This window comes from Monodelphis domestica, chromosome 1, assembly GCF_027887165.1.
Source record: "Monodelphis domestica isolate mMonDom1 chromosome 1, mMonDom1.pri, whole genome shotgun sequence".
Lineage (NCBI taxonomy): Eukaryota > Metazoa > Chordata > Mammalia > Didelphimorphia > Didelphidae > Monodelphis > Monodelphis domestica.
The window spans coordinates 36,961,252-36,983,506 of NC_077227.1; the positions used below are offsets into that span (position 1 = coordinate 36,961,252).

General features: G+C 43.5%; 2 protein-coding genes across 3 annotated transcripts in view; one reads left to right on the forward strand and one right to left on the reverse strand.

The window, feature by feature from the left end:
* MMRN2 (multimerin 2) overlaps positions 1–9,545 on the forward strand; it is a 45,373-nt gene extending 35,828 nt beyond the window's left edge. For both annotated transcript variants that reach the window (XM_007478031.3, XM_007478030.3), the window contains one exon: positions 5,037–9,545. In XM_007478031.3, coding sequence (XP_007478093.2) covers positions 5,037–5,446 — 410 coding nt within the window. In that variant the 3' untranslated portion in view covers positions 5,447–9,545. The remainder of the gene's footprint in view (positions 1–5,036) is intronic.
* A 1,383-nt stretch (positions 9,546–10,928) lies between these two features.
* Positions 10,929–22,255, reverse strand: part of BMPR1A (bone morphogenetic protein receptor type 1A) — a 55,645-nt gene continuing 44,318 nt past the window's right edge. The window contains exons 8-12 of the mRNA XM_056797292.1: positions 20,652–20,844; positions 18,081–18,378; positions 16,443–16,618; positions 15,298–15,428; positions 10,929–15,205 (exon numbers count right to left, since the gene is read on the reverse strand). Of these exons, the coding sequence (XP_056653270.1) occupies positions 15,080–15,205; positions 15,298–15,428; positions 16,443–16,618; positions 18,081–18,378; positions 20,652–20,844 (924 nt within the window). The 3' untranslated portion in view covers positions 10,929–15,079. The remainder of the gene's footprint in view (positions 15,206–15,297; positions 15,429–16,442; positions 16,619–18,080; positions 18,379–20,651; positions 20,845–22,255) is intronic.

Consider the following 22,255-nt stretch of genomic DNA (forward strand, 5'->3'; position numbering starts at 1 on the left):
AGCTAAAATAAATAAACAAATCAATAGATAGATAGATAAATAAATAAATGAATGAATGAATGAATGAATAAATAAATAAATAAACAAATAAACAAATAAATAAATAAATAAATAAGGGAGCAGCTAGGTGAATTGAAAAGCCAGTGAATTGAAAGCCAGACCTGGAGATTGGAGGTCCTGAGTTCAAATTTGACCTCAGACACTTCCTAGCTGTCACTCAACCCCAAATGCCTAGCCCTTACTGCTCTTCTGACTTGCAACCAATACACAATATTGGTTCTAAAATAAGAAGTAATGGTTTTAAAACAAACAAACAAACAAGTAATCCTTGAAGTCAGGAAGACCTGGGTTCAAGTTCTACCTCTAAGACACACTGGTCACTTGACCCTGGACAAATCGCTTCATCTCTGGTGCTCTAGGCAACTGTCTGGGATTTTATGTAGAGGAAACAGGTGCTAATCTGTATTGAAAGAAAGAATGTCCCAGCAAAAAATGCACTCAAAGAAATTATATTCTTTTATGTTATTATATATTAAATTATATATTAAACATCCTTTTATTAACCCATAGGAATGAGTTCATGATCATTTAACTCACAGAAATGAGTTGTTATTTGAACCCATCTGATCACAGATTTAGACTTGCCAGACACCTTAGAGAAGATCATCTCCCCACCCCATACATTGGGCAACTGAGAAAACCCAGACTTGTTTAGGGACTTGCCCAAGATCACTGGGGAATACCAAGTGGCAGAAGAGGATCTGAATTCGGGACCTCTGACTTCAAGTGCAGAACACTCTGCACTGCCCCCAGAGGTTGCCTGCCTCCTACTCGAATTCCAGTCCCCACTCACCCAGCCCTAACACTCACCACTTAGCTATTCAGCTGAAATGAAGAGTGATCGCCTCTTCCTCCTGCCCCCCTGTGACTCTCTGCCTGGACATCTCTCCTCCCTTTGTCTCACTCTTGGTCATTTCCCCCAAAAGGATAAGAGCAGGAACCTCCGGCATTATCTGTCTGGGCTTTCCAAACAGCAGGCATTGGAGGGAATGTTTCTTTGCTTGTCTTCATCAGTTTCTTTTCAGCTGGAATGCTGGGAATCTTCCTGGAGGAGGCAGGAACTGCCCCCTGCGCCCCCTTTCCCCAAAGAAGCCTCCAGCCCACAGTCCTAGTTTCTCTCCTTACAAGGGTCTAGATTCTCGGTGTACTAACCGAGAAACTGACATCGAAATTGACATAGGAGCCTGCTGCCCTGACTTGTGTTACAGCTCCACCTGCTGATAGCAAGTAAAATTACATGGTGGCCAAAGCCCCTCTCCAGGGTTCTGGATATCTCCATTCAAGACTCAGTGGCATCTCAGTGCAGAAAAGGCATAGGAAGGAGTCTGAATGAGGACTCTCTCTACCACACAGTGGCCCATGGTTCTCTACTTAGAGAGTGGATAGAACTCGAGACCTGGAGTCAGGAAGACCAGATACAAGCGGGGCCAGGGGCAGGTCACTTCACCTCTGTCAGCTTTAGTTTCCTCATTTGTAAAATGTGATGGAGAATAAGAACAGCTCTCTCCCCAGGGCTGTTGTGAGGATCAAAGGAGATAATATTTGTAAAGTGCTTTGCAAACTCATAAACAGTGGCTGATCCTATTGGGAGTCCTTCAATGAGGTTCAAAAAGCCTTGAGTTAATGAGAGAAAGATTCCCATTTAGTGAGAAGGGAGGGTCGTTTTGTTTTGAAAGGAATTTGAGAAGGGGGTCATTTTCCTAGGGTTCTGAGAGGACCCTGCCAGATCCCTGTATTTTACAGGAGACCATGGAATCTCAGACTGGATAAATGATTTGCTCAGGGTCATATAGCAGATTTAGGATTTGAACCCAGTTTTCCTGACATACAATCGAGTGTTCTTTTCACTATGCCATGCTTACTGCCCAAGTCTTACTGCCTACAAGTCAGTAAGCATTTATTATAGCAACAAGTATTTAAGTATTTACTATGTGTCCAGCATGGGGATGCCAAAGTAGGCAAAGATAGTCTTTGCCTCCAATGAGCTCTCTTTCTAACTGCAGAGATAACATACAAGCAATTCCATAGAATCTAGAATGGATAAATCATAAAAACAATTACGCTGGGACAAAATTGAACTGGGAGTCCAGAGACCTGGGTTCTCCTTCCAGTAATGCCCCTGACTCATTATGTGTCCCTTCTTTCTGAGCTTTGGGTTCTTTTTTTTTCCTTTTTTTTTTTTGTAAGATGCAGATAGTGAGAATATCTGCCTGCTTACTGCACAGGGTCACTTGGAGAATCAAAAGAGGCAGGAGGGCTAAGTGGAAAGAGCAGAGGACTTAATGCCAGAAAGCCCAGAAGTGGGTCCCAGATTGAAGACTGTGGGCATGCTAATGATATTCCTTGGAACCCAGATTTCCTCCTCTATAAATGATCTCAAAATTGACTTCCAGCTCTAGATTCTTCTGATACTAATAGAGACCAGAAGAGAGGAGGTCGAACTCATAATAATTGCTCCCATTTTTAGAGCACTGTCATGCCATTTCATTGACATCCCACAACAGTCCTGGAAGGTAGGGGCTATGATTAACCTTATTTTACAGAGGAACCTGAGCTGAGAGAGATTAAATAATTTACCCAGAATCACATAGCCAGGAACTAAGATGGGATTCAAACTCAGGTCCTCCTGTCTCTGGATCCAGTACTCCATCCACCATGCACCTAGCTGCTTCTCAGCTTACATGCCTTAGTCTAGCAGCTATCACATTTTTCATTCAGTGGAGCATTTTGGGAAGCAAGAAATAGCAGATTCTCCTGCCCAAATGACTTCATTTTATCTTTAGAAATGTTTGGCATGAGAGCATAGATTTAGAGCTGGAAGAAACCTTAGAGATCATGTAGTCCAAATTCCTCATATCACTGATGAGAAAACTGAGACTCACCCAAGTTCGGTGGCAGAGGTGGAATATAAACCTAAATCTTTTGGCTTGAGACCCATGGTTCTTCCCAGTGCACTAAAATTGAGATGGGGGCAAGTGGAAGTGGGGATTGGAGAGAGTGAAATTTTTCATTAGATGAGAGCATCAATAAGGAATTTAATAAGAAAATAGTTAACTCAGGCAGGAACCAAAATATAACTTCTATTAAGCTTTGTGAGCCTGGACAAGTTGGTTAGCATCTCGGGGATTTAGTTTTCTCATCTGTAAAGTGAGGATAATAATACAAGGGCCACCTACCTCACAGAGCTACCTGGGAAAACACTCCACAAACCTTAAAGCCCCACAGAGGAGAGAATTGTGGCCTCAGTTCATCTCAGAGTTGCTTTCCTTCCTTCACTATTAAAAAAAGGGACTGCAACAAAATTGTTAAAATAGATAAGAAAAGATCAAAGGACGCCTTGGAAGAGAACAGTACAGTTTTGTTAAAGTTTAATAGAGGGGATGAGGTGGGAGGGGGCAAAGGAACCTGCACAGCCAGTCAGCTAGAAGGAATTTCAAAGAACACTGATAACCCCTTTAGTGTAAAAGAATGCTGCCTGAAACTACAAGCAGGTGAGAAATTTGAACAGCTTGTCTACACCCCATCTCCCTCTAATAAATCCCCTAGATTAGTAGTAAAAGCAAAATCTTAAAATTGTTTTATTTTATTAAATAAACCAAATGTATTATTATATATATTTTATTAAATGAATAAAATATGTTATATATCTTATTTCAAATTATTTTTTAAAAGGTTTTTTTTTTTAAATTACCAAGATCTCAGAACTGCTCAGATCACCATGTTACATGAATGTGATCCAGAAGAATGTCATTTTTGGAGTCAGAAGAGAGGGGCTCAAATCTCAACTCTGCTATTTACTATTTGGGGATCTCGTTGGTAAATCCCTTCTTCCTCTATTTGTAAAATGAGAAGGTCGGATTAGATGACATCTGATGCTCCTTCCAAATCTAAATCCACCATCAATCAATCTTTCTTAGATCCCAGGGCACCCTGAGACGTGCTAGTCACACAGCAGGGGCTCAATAAGGTCTTAAGGATTTATTGCTGTTTGCTCTGAAAGAATAAGTCTCAAAAAAGTATATCAGAGCATAAAATGTCTTATCTTCATTTAAAAAAAAAACACAGTAATTGCAACGCAATTGGACAGAACCAACAGCAACTGCTCCCACCCCAGCTCTGCAGCTCGATGCATGCCTCTAGGGGAAAATTACTTTATTGAATTTCTATCATCCTATAGTCCATTTAAGGGGGAGGAAAGAAAGAAGCTTGTTTCGGCCTATGAAATGGGCCAGAGAGGGACTGGGGTACAATTGCCTGTTCCGGATAACCGAAGCAGCCAAATAACCCAAGGGAGTTCAGAAAGAGTCCTGCGCACCTGAGTTCTAACGTGAGCCCAGACAATCCCTCAGCGTGTGGCTCTGGGGCAAGCCACTTAAACTTGCCTGCCTCAGTCTCCTCATCTGTAAAATAGAGATAAAAACAGCACCTTCCTCCCAGGCTTGTGGTGAAATTCGAATTAGATCGTTTAACCCAGTTGGCACATAGCAAGCACTATGTAGATGTTCGCTATTACTAGTAAAACACCTGCAAACCTTAAAGAGCTTCAGAAGTCGTGCTGGCTAGCACTACTATTAACTGTTCTAACCCCTTTGCCTTAGGGACGAGGTACGGAGGTTGGAAATGGGTTGGTTTGAGAAAAGTGCAAGCCTTGGCCCAGGAGATGCCCGCTGGGATCCCCTCCTGGCATTCTCGGGCGGTGTGGCATTGGCCGAGACCCCAGCCTCAGTCATTTTTCTCATCTGTACAAAGGGAATAACCTTTGCCGCTCTCTCAGGCGGAAAGGGCTCCGCCTAGGACGCGGGCTCATCGATCCTTAGAGGTCGAGTTCTCTCGGCCCCTTCCCCTCCCGCCTTATTTTACCCAAGTCACGCAGGTCGTGCCCGCTTTCGAACTCGCGTCCCGGGGCTCCAAGCTGAACGCCCTCCCATCCTCTCGCGCGTTCCCGGTGACCAGGGTCTTTTCTGTCTGCTTTCCAGGACCTTCGGTGGCCTTCTATGCCGGCTCTCCCCACGGGAGCCACGGCCCGAGGCAGCCGGTGAAGTTCAACGTCACCTACCTCAACGTCGGGGGCGGCTACTCGATGGAGCACGGCTTCTTCCGAGCCCCTGAGCGCGGCGTCTACCTGCTGGCGGTGAGCGCCGAGTTCGGCCCGGAGCCGGCCGAGGGCCAGCTCGTGCTCGGGGGGCGGCTCCGGACGTCGGTGGTGTCCCGGGGCTCCGAGGCGCCCGCGGCGGCGGCGGCGGCAGGAGGAAGCACGGCCGCCACCTTCGTGCTGGCCGAGATGCAGAAGGGAGAGAGGGTGTGGTTCGAGCTCACGCGGGGCTCCTTGGCCAAGAGGGATCCCAGCGGGACCGCGCTGGGCGGTTTCTTGGTATTCAAGACTTGAACTCGAGCCCCTGGCCCGATTCCCCTTCCCCAAGAGGCCGTGGCAGGCCCGACCGTGACTTCTGTAGCCCCACGCCTTAGCTCGGCGGGCGCTTTGGGGCCGGCTTTTTCCGGAGGGCTCCCTGGGAGTGTGGAGTCCTTCCATCTGGCCGTAGGACCCCCAAGCCGCTCCCCGGGGAGGAAGGGGGCTGGGCAGGGGAGGTCGGAAGCCCCTGGGCTAGGGGAGAGGGAGGAGAGGGGGTTTGCTCCCCCCGCGCCCCCAGCCCTTTTCGGGGCTCCCCGCCTTTCCTAGAACTCTTCAACCCTATTCCTCCCCTTGGTTTCTTTTCCATTCTTTTTCTACCTCGCTTGAGGGGGGACCCCAGAGGCCTGGCCAAGGCAACCAGCATTTAGGAAACCCCCGGCCGAGCGGCCAGGGCCGAGAATGGCCCAAACGCCATCTGCGCCCCTCAGAGGCCGGTTCTAATGAATGCTGGAGACGTCCAGGAGAACTGGAAGACCCGACCGACCCCAGGAAATGGCAGCTTGTCAGAATCGCTGTTTCGGGCGGGCAGCGCCAGTTCAACTTCGCATCTCCGGGAAATGGAGGGAAAGGCAGATCTGCCTAAACCTCCATCCCCTGGTCGAGTCCGAAGGAAGGGCCTTCGAGAAGGCCCAGTTCAGGCTCCTGCTTCAGAGACGAGGGAAGGGAGAAGAAATGTGTGCCCGGCTGTGAAGAAAGCCCGGCCCTTCCCTGGCACCCGCAGCCTCTGCGCTCAGCCCCATTCCCCACCGCACTCCCTCCTCTAACGCGTAAGAATCTTTAAAGTGGGACTGAGGGATTCTGGGCCGATTTTTTAATATTTAAAAATGGAAATCTATTTCCTTAACAAAGTCTCACGTTTGTTAAACCCCAACTGGGAGAAGTGATCAAGAAAAAGTGTCTTAGAAAGACAAACGTATCCGGGAACTGAAATCACACTCGACTCTTCGGCTGATTAGAACTTCCAGCCAGGACCTGGTTAGTAAGAAGAATGGATTCCATGGGAAGTCTCCAGACCCCCACTTCCTCCTTCTTCCGGTGGCTTCACCGCAGGGGAGTTCTTCTCTAGCCTCGTCTTGCCCGGCTTCTTCCCCTCTTCCATTCCACTAGGGGAACCTCCCCAGCAATGGTCCTAGCTCTCTGCGGCTTCCCCTCAAGGATGCAAGGGCTTTGTAAAGAATCCTAGTTCTAGGTCTCCAGGGGACTTCTGGGAGCATCTTGGGTGACGGAAGAATAAACAGAAGCACAGAACCAGGGAAGAGTTTTTCCAAGGTCCCATAGTCCTGTCTCGACTCCCAAGTCAGTGTTGTTTTGGTCCATCTTCTCCGCCTCCCATCATCTCCAACTTCAAATGACTGGTATTTATTCAGAAGCGCCTCCATCTCCAGCAAAGGAGGAGAGGAAGAAGAATGGATGCTCACAGATCAGAGTCTCTCTCAGGTCTGAGCATCTGGGATAAGACTCCATCTTTCTCGTCTTAGTTACTTTTATTTGTTGACGAAGATGACTGGCAAAAGGAGAAGGCTGAAACTAGAAATTTTTCAGTAGAAATGTTTGGGCTGTGCGAAGTTGATCGTTCTGCTCATATACTGGTCTCCTCCATGAAGGAATTCAGGCAAACAAAAACTAGATGTAAATGCGGTAAATAATGATAGAAGGGAAACAAAAACCTGGTTCCCCCTCAAGTAAGGCTGGCTTTAAAGAAGATCAGACACCCACAGCAAAGCTTCTAGAGTCTAGAATCTAGACCAACTAAGGGAATGAACTATCAGAAGGAGGAATTTTTACAAAATCCACAAATAAGAGCTTTTGACTCAAAAGGGGACTTTTAAAACACAGCTCAATAAGTCACCTTTGAATGATTAGATACATTTCCCCCTATCCCGAAAGTCACACTCCCTCCCTTCAGTGAGATTTCTAGAGGCTTTGTCAGAGTGGATTTACAGCCATTAATGTTAACATGGTCCCTTGGCTCCTACACGGTTCAACAATTTCATTCCCTTGGAAGAAAATATCCCTCCACTCACCAAGAACCACCCTTGGGAGTCATTTCTTTGTAACGTAATAAACGGAGACAACCATACCTGTGGTTGGTGGGTACACTGGATTAAACCCAAATAAAATAATTCCCGAAAAACTATCAAGTGCAATCTCCAGCAAAATCGGGTACCTGACTTCTTCCTGATTTATCACTGCCCAAATCTGTGCTTTTTTCACTGCTGTTGCTATTCCCTGCACTGAAACAATCCCAACCCCTCCATGGCTCAGTAGAGTAGCTTCATGAGTGGCCTTGGCTAGAAAAAAGAAGTTTCTCGAATGGTGGTCATCAATCAGGTGATGAGCCCCTGAGGACTCGGCTGTATATGATACGGGGGAGTTCCATCGAACTGTTAAAAATCTTCCTTCTGAATATACTCATTATAAGGAAAAGAAACGGATCTTAGCCATCAATCCTGTCATGAACTTGAATGTGCCTCTTCCTACTCTGCTTTTCAGAGTATTGAGGAATGGCATCACAAAACAGCAAGGAGGGATGAGGAGGGATGTACATATATATGGCATAAAAAGGTCACAAAACAATCGGGGCTTGGGACGCCAAGGTGGTACTTGTCTCGAAGGCACATCTAGACGAATGGCAAATGGCTAGCATTAAAGAATAACAATGTCTGGAATGGTAAATGTAGAAATCTCAGGGGTCAATTTAGGCCAACCCAACCTTGACCACAGTGACATCAATCACTGCCCCGTGGATGGCCCACCGGCACCTCAAACTTAAGCAGACAGAACTCGCCCTCTTTCCTGGCAAAGCCACCCCTCTTTCCACCCCCCATATTTATTCTGAAATACTGATGGGTTCACTCACTTGAAGTCATCCTCAGTCTCTCCCACTCCCTCAAGCCACTTACTCAATCAGCTGTCGAGTCTTGTTGATTCTGCTTCAGAAGCATTTCTTGCATCCATCCCCTTCTCTCCACTCCTATTTCTTTCCACTCGAGGTAAAATGATTCCTCCTTCATCATCCAGCCTCAGATCTCTTCCCCTCTCTTATGTGTCCTCCACACAGACACCAAAGCAATGTTTGTTTGTTTTTTCAAATGTCAAATTAATGGGAGTCCAAATTAATTTGATTTAATTGTGTCAAAAGGTACAGAGACAAAGATCACAAACCAAACTTGGCTAGAAGAACCCTACTGAAAAGACATCATAAAGCAATGTTCTTAAAGTACAATTCTAGTATGCCGTTCCCCTACCCAATAAATGCCGATGGACCCCTATTTTACCATCAGTGACACATTCAGACTCTAGTTTGGCATTTAAAGCTTGGCATTGTTTGGCACGATCGTCCCTCTTCTACCTGGCTGTTGGCCACGTACGACGCTCCATCTCCCGTCTCTACTTCTGCGCCATCTCTCTCTCTGACCTGCTGCTAGTAATGTCCGTCCTCAAAAGGCCTCATTTCTTTGTATTTAATTTGTATACACGTCTGTATGGTTGCTGTTCAGATAGAATATGAGTTACTTCAGGGCAGGATCTGTTTGTCTGCTGCAGCACACGGCACACTGTGGGTCACAAATAAATGTTCATTTGATTGGATGGTCCTGTGAGCTCTCGGAGGGAATTCTTTTCTCTTTGTATCCCCAGTGCCTATCGTGAAGCCCCTTAAACTATGTCTTGACCGGAACCTCTCTAGATTCTTCCTGATGAACCTCAGGGGCAGCCTTTTTGGACGGCTCTGGTTGTTGGACGGTTTTTCTTCTTATAAAACATAAATCTGTCTCTCTCTACCCCTCTCTCCTTGTCACGCTGCTGCTCCTGCCTTCGGAGGGGTCGAATCCAATTCCATAGAATTAATTGCTCTTGAAACACCCAGAGAAAGCCAATGTTTCCTCTTAAAACCTTTCTTCTAGGCGAAACGTCTTCCCTAAAAACTCTTCTATAGAAGGGTCTTTAGGACTAATTCGCCTTCGTACCTACATTTCAGCTCCTTGAAGATGCCCCATAGGAGGCCAGCGTCCTCCAGAACCAGATTAAAATATAATTGGGAAATGCTGAACAAATAAAAATACAGAGAAACACAGACAGTGTTGAACTGTGGTCTTTGGAGTCCGTGCACTTCAGCCATCTCGTTTTGCAGGCGCCGAAGTGGTCATTATTAGGAAGAGCCGCATCGTGTCGGCTTTGGGTTTTCATTTGTGGTGGGGCCTGATGAGTAATGCTAATATTAATTCATTCTCAGTTGGGTCTGTCATCCCGCGTGGATGCTCACTGCCCCCATGGCTCCACATCTGATGTTTGCCGGGGCTGGGAGCGAGTGGCCTTTCGGCAGACTCTCGGCATGGACGGACGCTTGGGTCCGCCGCCAACCTCGAAGAACCAGCGTCGCTTCAGGCCAGAAGGAGGCCCGCGAGGGGATGGAGCGCACCAATGACTCTCCTTTTCCTCCCCACACACCTTCCCTTGTAGCTCTTCTTCCTCTCCTCTGTGCCGCCTCGGCACACGTTCCTTTTGTGGAGCCGAGAAGGGGCATGAGGAGGATCCCTGGAAATTAAGCCCATCTTCGCCGTCCCACTTCCTTTGTCCTCAGTGGCTAAGAGGGGGAAGAGAGAGCAGAGCTGCTCCATGCCCCAGATCTGCGAAGCGTGCCCTTCGAGGCCGTGCTCATTGGCGTGGCCGTTCCCGAAGGCCCACGTGTCCATGAGTGGGGACCTTTGTGTTTGGCCATGCAGAACGCAGACCTCTCCCCCCTCGGGAATTCTTAAGACCCAATAAAAGGTATCTAGCGGCCATGTTTCAGAGACGAGCCTCTCCCACCTTGGGGAGGCTTGGGCTGGTCCTGCAAGGATTCGTCGGGATGAGGACGACGATGGCGAGCGTGTTCCCTCTCCCCACGTGGGACGGCATCGTCTCTGACACAGCCACTGAAAAGAAGAAGCCGCGTGCCCAGGCCAATAGGCCCTTTGAGGCCCAGGCCCGCCAGAACCGGGATGCTGCTGGCAGGCTCTTGGAGAATGAGGGTCTCTAGAATCAGATGTCTCCTTGCATTAAAGGGGATCCCTGCAGGCCTTCAGGAGACATATTACAGTTAACTATACTTTTGCTTTTCTACCTAATGGGGAAATGAAACTGTAACTGTCTGCCCTGGGCTCCAGATGAGATTACTGATGGGGGAAATGAGGTTCTCCATACTGTGGAGGCACAAACACATTGGGGACTTGTTTGAAGGAAATCTAACTGGGGGCAACTCTAGAGAGCCAGGCCTAGTGTCAGGAAGTCTTGGATTCAAATCTGACCTCAGTCACTTACTAGGTATGTGGCCCTGGGCAAGTCACTTAACCCCCATCGCCAACCCTTACTGATCCTAGACAAGAATGAGGGAGGGAGGAACAGAGGGAGAAAGGAAGGAAACTAAGCTTAGGGCCCAACACAAGAAAAATACAGCAACACAAAACACATGCTAATATGTACTAAAATAAGGTTATTTACTTAAAAATGATACATTGGACATAATCTGTGTACAGAACAAAGCAATTCATGGTAAACTTAATAAGGCACCTTTTAAACCAGATGCTGTACAAAATACATTTAGTGTATTACCATTTAAAAGAGTAATCTACACTTCTGGTATCTAAGCAAGAATTTAATCAAACCATTTCTTATTTTGTCTCGTATTTACATTTTCTCTAAGCAAGGTATGTTATTTTCCTTTTATACAATATACTACAATTTAGTTTTTAAATGGGCATTTCAAGGGTGAAGTCATGAGGACGGGCTTTTTAAAGGTAGTGTCTAGCAGTGGGGTTGAACTCAAAGAGAAACAGATCCCTCCAGGCCAAATGTGGGCTCAGAAAGCCACAAATGAGCACTGTGTGCATTATGCTTTCATTTCTTTTGTTGAACATTCCCCACCCCCATTTTTACCTGGTTCCACCAGCCAGGAGTTGGACACCTCTGGTGTAGTAGGAGCTTAAAGTCACCATGAGATGATCGTAGACTCAAGCAGTCTGAACCACGCTTTCCATATAGGCCTCCCGGGGCAAAGCACCCCATGCTGGCTCTGCACCGTAATTCCACTGCAAATACAAGCCACTTCTCTAAGGAATTTCCCCTCTGATTTTTCATAGCAGTAATGAGGCAAGAGGGTGAACTGACAGACTGTTCTATCCATATCTGGCTAAAACAAATAACTAGAGCTCTTCCTTTTAGAAGGGAATTCCAAATGGACATTTTAAAATCAAACGACATTTTGCCTACCTAAAATGCTGTATTTGTTTAGAAAAAAATTTACTTCAAACATATTTGAGGCGGGAAAAACTGATTTAAAATAGAGGATCAATCCTAGGGGAAAAAAATTCAAATTCTTTAAAGGCAAAGATCTCCTTAGCTGAACTTTGTAACTGTTCTAGTACCTAGAACAGACCTCTGAGATATACTCTAAGATTCGATGTTGGACAAAAGTTTGGTGAATGAATATTCTAAAGAAGACTTTCTATTTGATTCTAGGGAAACTATGGAGGTATTTGAAATTTTTCTTGCTCTCATTTCCAAAGGAAAAGTTAGCAAATTTTAAAAAAATTCAATATAGCTATAGCAAATAAGAAATCTGGCACAACTTGGTTAAATGATATGTTCAGGCATTTAAAAGTTTTAAAAATTTTACTTAAATATTGATGTTAGAAGACCACAGTGGGTGGGGAATAAAAACATATAGGAAGGTGTTCAGGAAAAGTTATTATAAAAATTAGATTTAGTTCTCTCACCTCTGATATTTGTTTGACAAAAAAGGTAAAATTATACAAGTCTATAATAAGCAGACTGGAAATAATTTGCAAGTTCAACTATACCTTCAATTCTACTAATAATTTAGTTACTTTAACAATTAGAAGGAAAAATAATGTGTTGTTCTTTCATTAGAGTTATGGGGCATCAGACACACTCCCTCTTGGATCAGTCTCACCCAAGTCTTAATGTAGTTCTAAGCTTCAGAAGAGACATGCCTCAGTTCATCCAGACAGGCTGGTCCTTGATAAACAGATAGACACACAGGCCCCCAGACAGGTCAATCCTTAAAGCCTTTGCAGGCAGCAGGGCCTGGGCTGGTGTCAACATCAGGGCAGCCTTCAGGCCATGGGAAGACTTTTTATTTAGCTTAAAACTGCAATGAGACTTTGGAGACCCCTGTATTTTCAATCGTTCACTAATGAAACAAATACATAATTTTGAATGGGGGAGAAAGGACTTGCAGGGTTTCCAAATAAGGCGATATTTATATTTCAAGACCGAGGTGATCCTAATAAATATTCTTACGGAAGTCTTCTGCATGCTATGATTTTAAAATCAACTTTCTTCTACTAGCTTACTGAGCACATCTATGACAATATGAAGTATTCATAATTTTCGGCTTCTGAAAATATTTTGTGATTTTAAAAAGTTGCTGGGAAGGAAGATTGCATTTTTTTTCATGTTTTTCCCCTATTTTTATTATTAATAAGTTAACTTCTTTGAGAGTTTGTAATTTTATTTCCAAAAAGAATTAAGGTCAAATTAGAAGAATAAGTCAGAGCTATTTAAGGAGCCTGAGTCACATGGCACTTTAGATTATAGTTACTTGTGTCCTGTAGAAACAGATGAAGAAATTATTTTTCTGAAAGGACAAGTTCATGGGTCAAAGAAATCAATTTTTTTTTAAGAATGCTTCCACTTTCAAACATGACAAAGAAGAGCTTTATTTTAGGTTGTAAAAATATTAGAGCTTTCCAAACAGTTTCCAGTTAATTGTGCACAACTGCTCTGCTTGGAAATACTCAACAGCTTCGACGTTCAATGTTAGTCAAGTTTTGGCAATGGACGGAAAAATGCTCTAAAAATTATTATTTTAAAAAATTACAGCCCTTACACTGCATCCAAAAGTAAATTTAATTCTGACTTAGTAGGCCCATGAATTGTTCTGCCAGAATATAACATTAATACTTAAAAGACATTACAAAACTGTAATGACTTCATAAAACAGAAATGTCCCTTGAGATAACTAGGATTCTATAAAATATGTAGCACTTTGTTAAATAAAATCTGTACACTGTGATAGTAAAGAAAAACACTGATATTTCTTTCTTTCTTTTTTTTTTGCCTGACCCTTTTTCATTTGTTTTATAAACTATGGAAAATTTATTTTTTAAAATCCCTCCAATTTCAAATAATGATTTAGATAGATTTGAAACTTCCTTAATAGTTGTTGGGAAATTCATGTAGGTTCTGCAATGTAAATTTTCAGTGAGAAGTTTCTCTTATAAGGAAGAATTTAAATGAGATTATCATATCGAAAGCTGTTGTTGTGAGTATACTGTAACAAAACAAAGCCCTAGATTAGAAGATTGAATGCATTCATTTTGAAAACCCATCTATGATTATAAATGTCATTCCTGACCATCTTTGAGTGTTGATTGTTTGTTTTTCCTTTTAAATTTGTAAGCCTGGGCTATGAGGTGCATGCGATCTGGTTTCTATGGCATGAATGTGTGTGGATAAACGTGACTATCCAAAGTGAAGGTAAGAGTAGATGTCCTGCAAATAAAGCACATGGTGCCCAAGATATGTCATTTCCCTTTTAAGAGTCACCTAGAATAAGTGGTACAGGACAAGGTTATAGGCACTTAAATTGCTATCAAAAACACCCCAATAAGCGAGTTCATTCTTCAGAAGGGTCTTCACATTGGGAGTTCCAACTAAAGATATTATACTTTTCACAATAAAAGATTAAAAACTGCCCAAAAAATAAGAAGAAAGGGAAGGAAGGAAGGAAGGAAGGAAGGAAGGGAGAGAGAAAGGGAGGGAGGGAGGGAGGGAGGGAGGAAGAAAAGAAGAAAAGAAAAAAAAGAAAAGAGGAATGAAGCTCAGGTTTAGAAACATTGGCTTTTTGATTTATACCAACTTTCCTGTCAGAAAAGGTGTTGGTAAAGAAGTCAGTTTTTCCTGGTAGTTAAATGGCTTTTATGTGACTGGCTAGTCTTATTGCAACAATAATGACAACAACAACAAAGACCCAAAGCACCAACTACCCCAACCCTTCTGGGCATTCATTCCTCGTTTTTTCTCTTAAACCACATGGCAGCAGAGGAATCCTGGCACACACACAACACAGATGATAAACTGTTAAAAACAGAGTAGTATCCCAAAATGATTCATAATCTACAGGCTGTTTTACAAAAGCAGGAATATGAACAGGCTAAGTTTTATCAGGTAGAAGGCAAAAGCTTATATTTCTCCATCTCTGTTGAATTCATTTTCTTTTCTTCTTAAGGCTTTCACAGAAAGCACCATAATATAAACATGCAATTCAGTACCCAGAGTTTTACGGAGACTCATGAATGGTGACTGAAGTCTCAACATAGCTCAGAACCCCTTCTCCCCCCCAACAAAAAAGAAACATGTTTTAAAATGAGGCTGTCCAGCATCATATTCTACTGAGTCCTGAAAGGTTGAATGTTAGCAGCCTGTAAAGGTGTGGGGAGGAAGAGGTCCAAGAGCCATGGATTTCCTCACCCCACTTCGATCCCACCCTTTGCCTGGGTGAGGAAAGTTCTCGGAGTCCACTGCCGCTCCCGGAGCACGTCACTGTCAAATCTTTACATCTTGAGATTCGACCATCTTGGCCAGCGTCTTCTTGATTCTCAATGCGGTGAGTCTTGAAGCAGGGTTGTGGGCCCAGCATTCTGACATTAGCTTCAAGATGGCTCTCAGACACTGAAAAGGAGAGAAAGCAGCAGGTGGGTCAAAAGAGAAAGGAGGAAGACGCTCTTACAGACTTGTGATCAGAGGAATTAGGTTTCACTTACTTCATCACTGTTCCATCGGTTCGACACGATGGGACGCAGACGCTTAACACACACCACCTCCCGCATGTCTTCATAGGAAGGATCATGAGGCACCATGTTGTAATAAGGCAATTGGTACTCCTCTGTCATGCCTGTAATAGACAGGGGCACGTCCACAACTCTGAGTGGCAGCAGAAAAACAAACCTGACACAACATTGCAAACGGGACGCCTCCTAATACCTCTAACTTAACAGGCCCAAACACCGTTTGCCTCCAAACCGAGTCCTCTTCTAAACTTCCTTGTTCCTCGACACCTCCAAGCTTCCAGTTACTCGCTGCCTCAATTCAGTGCTCTATTCAATTCCTCTCTTTTGGCCAGCAACTGACAAATCTTCCTATCACCACAGCATTTCTCCACTTACACACCCACCACCATACAAGGCAGCAAAAGCTTCCTAATTGGACTCCCTGCCTCAAGTTTCCAACCACTCCAGTCCGACCTTTACACGGGCATCAGAGACCTTCCTAAAACATTGATCTACATCATGTCTTTCTAATGCTTAAACTCCAGTGGCTCCCTATGACCTCCAAGACCCAACAGCAAACCCTTTGTCTGGCATTCAAAGTCCTTCACACTCTGGCCTCTTCCCACCTTTCGGCCTGATTGCCCTAGGCCCCGTTTTCATACACACTACAATCTAAACTGGACTTCTGACCATTCTTCACATGCAGGACTCCATCGCCCATGTCTATCCCTTTTCACACTTTACCCTGCGACTAGAATGGCTTCCCTCTTCCCCTCTGTGCTTCTTGGGTGCTCTAGTTTCTTTCAAGGCCTAATTCAACTATTGTTTTCTACATGAAGCATCCAGAGCTAAAAAATTGCTCTACGGTCATAGTAAGGAGTACATCATCCAGGATTTGAACCCAGGCCCGAGGCTCTTTCCACTTCATTAAATCTCTTCCTTCAAAGTTTCTGACTAATCTCCAAAGCATCTCTTCTCTAAAAGTTCACTAGAGCAATTTCTTTTAATTCAATAAATCTATTTCTCCTCAAGAAAGGAGTGTAATAAGATATTTTAATTATATAATCTAAACAGGTATGGCCTGCTGCTTTTAGAATTCTGCTTCTGAGATCTCCTGGAAGCGTCACACAAATACTCACCTCCTGTGACACAGCGACGAGCCATCTCCCACATGATCAGGCCAAAGCTATAGATGTCAGCCATGATATATGGCTGAAAGTGATTTTTATTTAGGCTTTCATCGAGCACTTCTGGAGCCATGTAACGCTTTGTACCAACTCTGGTGTTCAAAGGGACATCAACTTCATTTGTGTCACTGAAAGAGAGGAAAAAAACCCCACCAAAAAGTCAGAGGGCAGTACAAATGCATTTATCCAGAAGAAAAGATCACTTCCATTTCCTTAGTGTGTTTCCTAGTTTGTGAACACTGTAGTAAGGGATTTCTAGCAGGGCATAACAGGGCAAGCTGACAGCATGAGGCCCTGCAGACCAACATTCCACTCAGAACTCCCAGGCCTGGGACTGGACACCGAGGCAATTGCTGGAGAGATAGTTGGACTCAGGAGGGGAGGGAAGCTGTTTTCTCTAGCTGCCAGGAAACTGGACCATCTGGAAGGAGTGGTTGGATGAATGATTACCCCACACTGGTGGACAGTGTGTGAGTGTTAATCCTCATCCCCTCCTGAATCCTGTGAAGACTCTTCATCCTGAGACTGCTGTCTGGATAAAAGAAGGACTCTTGGTTGTGAGATTTCTTTGGGCCCCTCTTGTTTTCACCCCTAAAAATCCCTCACTAACTTTAATTACTCCTTTAACTATTTAGGTTAAGATAATTAAGATAATATCTGTGGTGGGGTTAGAAGTAAGGTATTCCCTGATTTCCTTCCATTTTCCCTTTTAGTTAAATAAACCTTTTATTTTATTTATATAGTTAGTGTGATCCCTTCTTTTAACCTCCCCATAACAACATACTTTAATAAAGCTCATTCACAGATTCAATTTTCTGCTATATGGAAAAATGTAGTGACAGGAGGTAATCATGTTATTACTCTACTTCTCACATTCAGTCTTTAGAACACCCTATGTTTGGTTCTCTGTTGCTAAAATAAACCATTTTCAAACTAAACTAATTTCTTTTTAAATTAAATTTTATTTCATTTTTACAAAATTCTACTTTTTCTCCCCTTGCTCTTCCCATCCCCATGTCCCACTGAGAAAGCATCAAAATATAAACATTCAGAGTCAAGCACAAGTTCTCTTAGAGGTCATGTTTAAAAACATTCCCCATGAACCCTCTTGGTCTGCTACTTCAGCCTGTCAAAACCAGGCAGGTGGAAGCTATTTTCTTTCACTTTCTAAACACTTTACTAAGGAATCTTAATTGGAAACTTAAGTTACCTTTAAATTTTCTTGTTACTTAATATCTTGTCAATTTGCTCCCTTATTTGTCAGTTGGCAGAAAAGGAAACTACTATAGCTCAGATAAACCTCCAACAAAAAAGGTAATTTCTATAGTCTTTATTAAAAAAAAAAAACACCCCAAACAAGCTGCTGAGCAGTTACAAAGAAAGACTCCTGAACCCCCAGGTTCGGTTCCTCCACGGCAGAGCAGAGGCCACAGAAAAGGGAGATGGAATGGTGCCTTTCCTTGCCAAAAGCCACAGAAGCATCTAGCCCGGCATTTCTGAATCTCATCCCCAGGAACACAAGCCCACTCCTCTCCTGCGAGGAGCGAAGATGCTTAGCCTCGGGGAGGGCATAGCACAAGGGCTGCCTACCTGTTAAATTTCACGGCGAGCCCCAGGTCAGCAATACAACAACTGCCATTCTTCTTGATCAGGATATTTTTGCTCTTCAGGTCTCGGTGAGCAATTGCGGGCTTTCCTTGGGTCCCATAGATCTCTGTGTGGAGATGGCACAGACCACAGGCAGCTGAATATGCCAACTTGAGGAGGGCCCTCGTGTCCAGAGTGGTGCACTTCAGGAAGTCGTACAGAGAGCCGTTTTCATGGTAGTCGGTGATCAAGTAGAGCTGCGTCCAAGAGCCTGTGCCCTTGATGTCGGCGGCGATGAAACCTATCCAGTTAATGAAGCACAGGTTTGATCAGTTGGTTCTGAATCCCCCAAAGGGGTGAAGAAGGCCACAGAGAACCCTCACTTGAGAAGTTTAGCCTAACCCCATCACAGGTAGAGAATAAGAATAGCCAACTGAGCAGGTCCTTCCAGACTTCCCAAAATCCAATGAACAATTCCAGGCTTGCAATTGGAAGAGAACTTGAAGGTAACTGAATTCTGACCACAGCTGAACATAGGAATTCCTTACCAAAAAAGAAAATGAACTTTTCATTTCTACCACTTGTGCATAATTCAAATTGCTATACAATATGGGAGGCAATGTGGTGGATGGAGCACCAGTTCTGAAGTCATAAGGCTGGAATTCAAGTCCTGTCTCTGATGCTTAACATTTAAGCTACTGAAGGCAATCACTTAACCTCTCTAAGCCTTGACTGTGTCATCTGTAAAATGGTCTTATAACACTGCTGTCCCAAGTCTATAATTTCCTCACATACCAAATATAGCATGCTTATGATAAAGGCCACAAATCACCTGCTTTATGAAGATGTGAATTTTTAGATTTTCTCCATTTTGCTTAGTCTTAGAAATTTTAGCAACCAAGGAATGTATACACCCCCAATTAAGGATTAACTGTGAGTAGGATGACCTATGACCAACATGTGCTAGCAAGTGACAAATAAGAAACAACTGACAAACCCCCTGGGCTGTCCTAAATCCAGCTTAAGCTACCATTGGTACATGTAAGACACAGGAAGTGATGTAAAGAACTGTCTCTATATTTCATGTCACTTCCTCTCTCCTCTTTCTCACGGAGATGTTGGGCTCAGCAGTGTGGGGAGACTGCGGCATTCTTAGCATGCTCAGTGAGTGGGTTAGGCCAATTCCTTCTTTTCTTTACCTCCTAAAGCACTATCCTCCTGGGAGATCCCTCATCTCAGAGGAGGCCTCGTGGCTGATTGCCAAGCTATATTGAGAAGGCCCTTTGGCCAAGGCCTCTGAACTGCTGCCTGGCTCAGCCTGGGCTGGAACAGTTTAAATTCTCTTTCCTCTCTCTCTTCTTCTTAATTTCTTCCCTCTACTGTAATTAAACCACCATAAAAATCCCAAACTGACTTGAGTATTTTATTAGGATTGAATTAATCCCTGGCCACCACTAGTATAATATATTCAGTCAATAATCCCTAATTTTATCCTTTACAAAGATCTGAGGAAATTTATCTTTCTAAACAAAAGCTTCTCTTAGGATTATAAGGGAAGTTTGAAAAGAAATGAACGAAACTGAACTACAAATTTGACTGCAGAAGTACAGGATTTTGGTGAACTTCAAGCTCAGCACAGACCATGAATCCCACCCCAGCTGCATTCCTAATGCCAAATTTTTGGGGAGACATGTTGGGGGACACTCCAAGTTGCCCTTAGCCATGGCACAATCTGGGTGCCCTTGTCTGGAAAAGCACTGGTAAGATGGACTAAAGCAGAGGGAACTCAAAATCCTAAGGATCAAATAGGAGCCCTTGGGACATTTCAGCTGAAAGAGAAAAATCAAGTGATGGTGTGCATATTTGAAGGCTTATTATGTAAAAAGAGAATAAGCCTCTCTGCCTGACTCTAGACAAAAGGGCATGGAAGCCGGGAGACCGACCAGGGAATCACATGAGGAAGAGCCTCCTGACCAACTGAGCAGTCCACACCTTGGCCAGGCTGCCTCTGACCCCTGAAGCCACCGTTATAGAAGTGTAGCAAGAGGCTTCTCTCTAGGTCTCTTGAGATGCACTAAAGTGAAGGGCTCTTTCTCATTCTGACATTCTCCTGAGCCCAAGTCTGCTTTGTTTTAAAGAAAAGGGCAAATGAAGAGAGCATCTGGGGCCATTTTGTAACTTGTGAAATATATACATCAAAAGAATGAGTGAGTCTCAAAGAAGGCAGCTCTTGCCTGCCCAATTATCACGCTTTTTCCAGTATGCTCCTTGGAGTCAGGAGGTCTCCTCAAGACCTGAGACACTGTCTTTAAACCAAGAGCATGGAAATCAAATAAGGGGTCTAAATGGAACTACCATACATAAAGAAGTGAGGCTAAGAACCTCCACACAGTACCTTCTACCTAGCAAGGATGTGGTACAAAAATAAGGTCAAGATGATCTTTAATTTGAATGACTTAACAAACATTATGTAATTTGAATTTTAAAGTACTTCCGCTCATCATCATTAATTAATTACCACGCCTCTCCAAAACACAACCCCATACTTTTCCTTCCAAGGCCACATCTGCTTACCCAGGATATTCTCATGACGCATCAATACAGTTTGGTAGATCTCTGTTTCCCGGAACCAGCTGGCCTCTTCGGTGGTGAAGAACACTTTGACTGCCACTTTTTCACCCCTCCATTTCCCCATCCACACTTCTCCATAGCGACCCTTTCCCACTTGCCGAACCATCTGAATCTGCTTGGCAATCGTTCGTTGAACCTGTCAAGGGAAAAAGTCATTTTGGTGAGTTTTTTATAATCTCATGATAAAAAGAAGTTGGGTTAAACTTATAAACTTAACTGCCTACCAACAGGGCAGTTGGGTGCTGATAATATGAGGTCTGAGGCTATACTGCGCTCACTAAATATGAATGACACCAAATAAAAAAGAAACAAAATACATAATATATCCTTAAATCAGTAACTACTGTTTGAATGCACAGATACACATAAACACATATGTACCTATGACAGGCAATGCAGCACCATAGATAGGGCACTGACTCCTGGGACAAGGCAGCCTGGGCTGTCCACTTTCTACACATTGGCTGTGTGGCCCCAAGCAAAGGACTTAACGACTTAACCTCTTGGTGCCCCAGACACTAAGCCAAAAAAAGCAGGAGCCAAAAACGTACTGGAGTATCATATACCATTAAACGACAAGTCAAGTAAAAAATGTAAATATATTTCTTACTTATTATTATATTGCTAGTAGCTATAAACCAATCACCAAGAATTTATTAAATATCCATGGTGGGCCAGGCATGTTGAAGATGTTAATAACTGAGAACACCAGATGAAAATGAAAGAATCCCTTCCTTCAAAAATGGGAAGACAACATTTACACAGAGAAAAAGCAAAACATATACAAAATAAATACATGTCAAGCTAGCAGCTGTGCAGAAAAAAATGATGAACAGTTAGGGGATCAGGAAAAGGTACAGAGCAAAACATAACACTTAATCTCAGCTTGGAAATAAAATTAGGACTAATTTTAAGAGGCAGATATGAGACAGGAATATATTCCAAAGATGGGGGGGGGGGGAGGCAGTATGTGAAAAAGCAAAGACATGGGATCAAGAATCTGAGGGATAATAATGAAAATAAGTGAGAAGGAAGGGATCTATAAGATCGCAAAAGTATTACAATGCAGTAATTACCAAAACAATCTGATACTGGTTAAGAAAAAGAGATGTCAATTAGTGGAACAGATCAGGTATACAGCATACCAAAGCAAAAGAAACTAATACCCTAGCATTCAATAAACTCAATAAATTCAATAAACAAAAAAGGACAGCAGCTACTGTCACTATTTGACAAAAACTATTGGGGAAACTGGACAGCAGTCTAGTAAATATTAGATTTAGAGGAACACTTTACACTGTATACCAAAATATGCTCCAAAGAATACCTGACCTATGTATAAAAAGTCAAATTACAAACAAATTAAGAGTAGCAAGAAATAAATTACCTCTCAGATCTATGGATAGGAGAAGAATGTATAGCCCAACAAGGGACAGAGAGGATCTCAGAAGTTAAAATGAATTACAAAAAAAATTTAAAAGTTTTTGCACAAACAAATCCAATGCACAGCTAAGATTAGGAGGGAAACAGTTAATGAGGGAAATTTT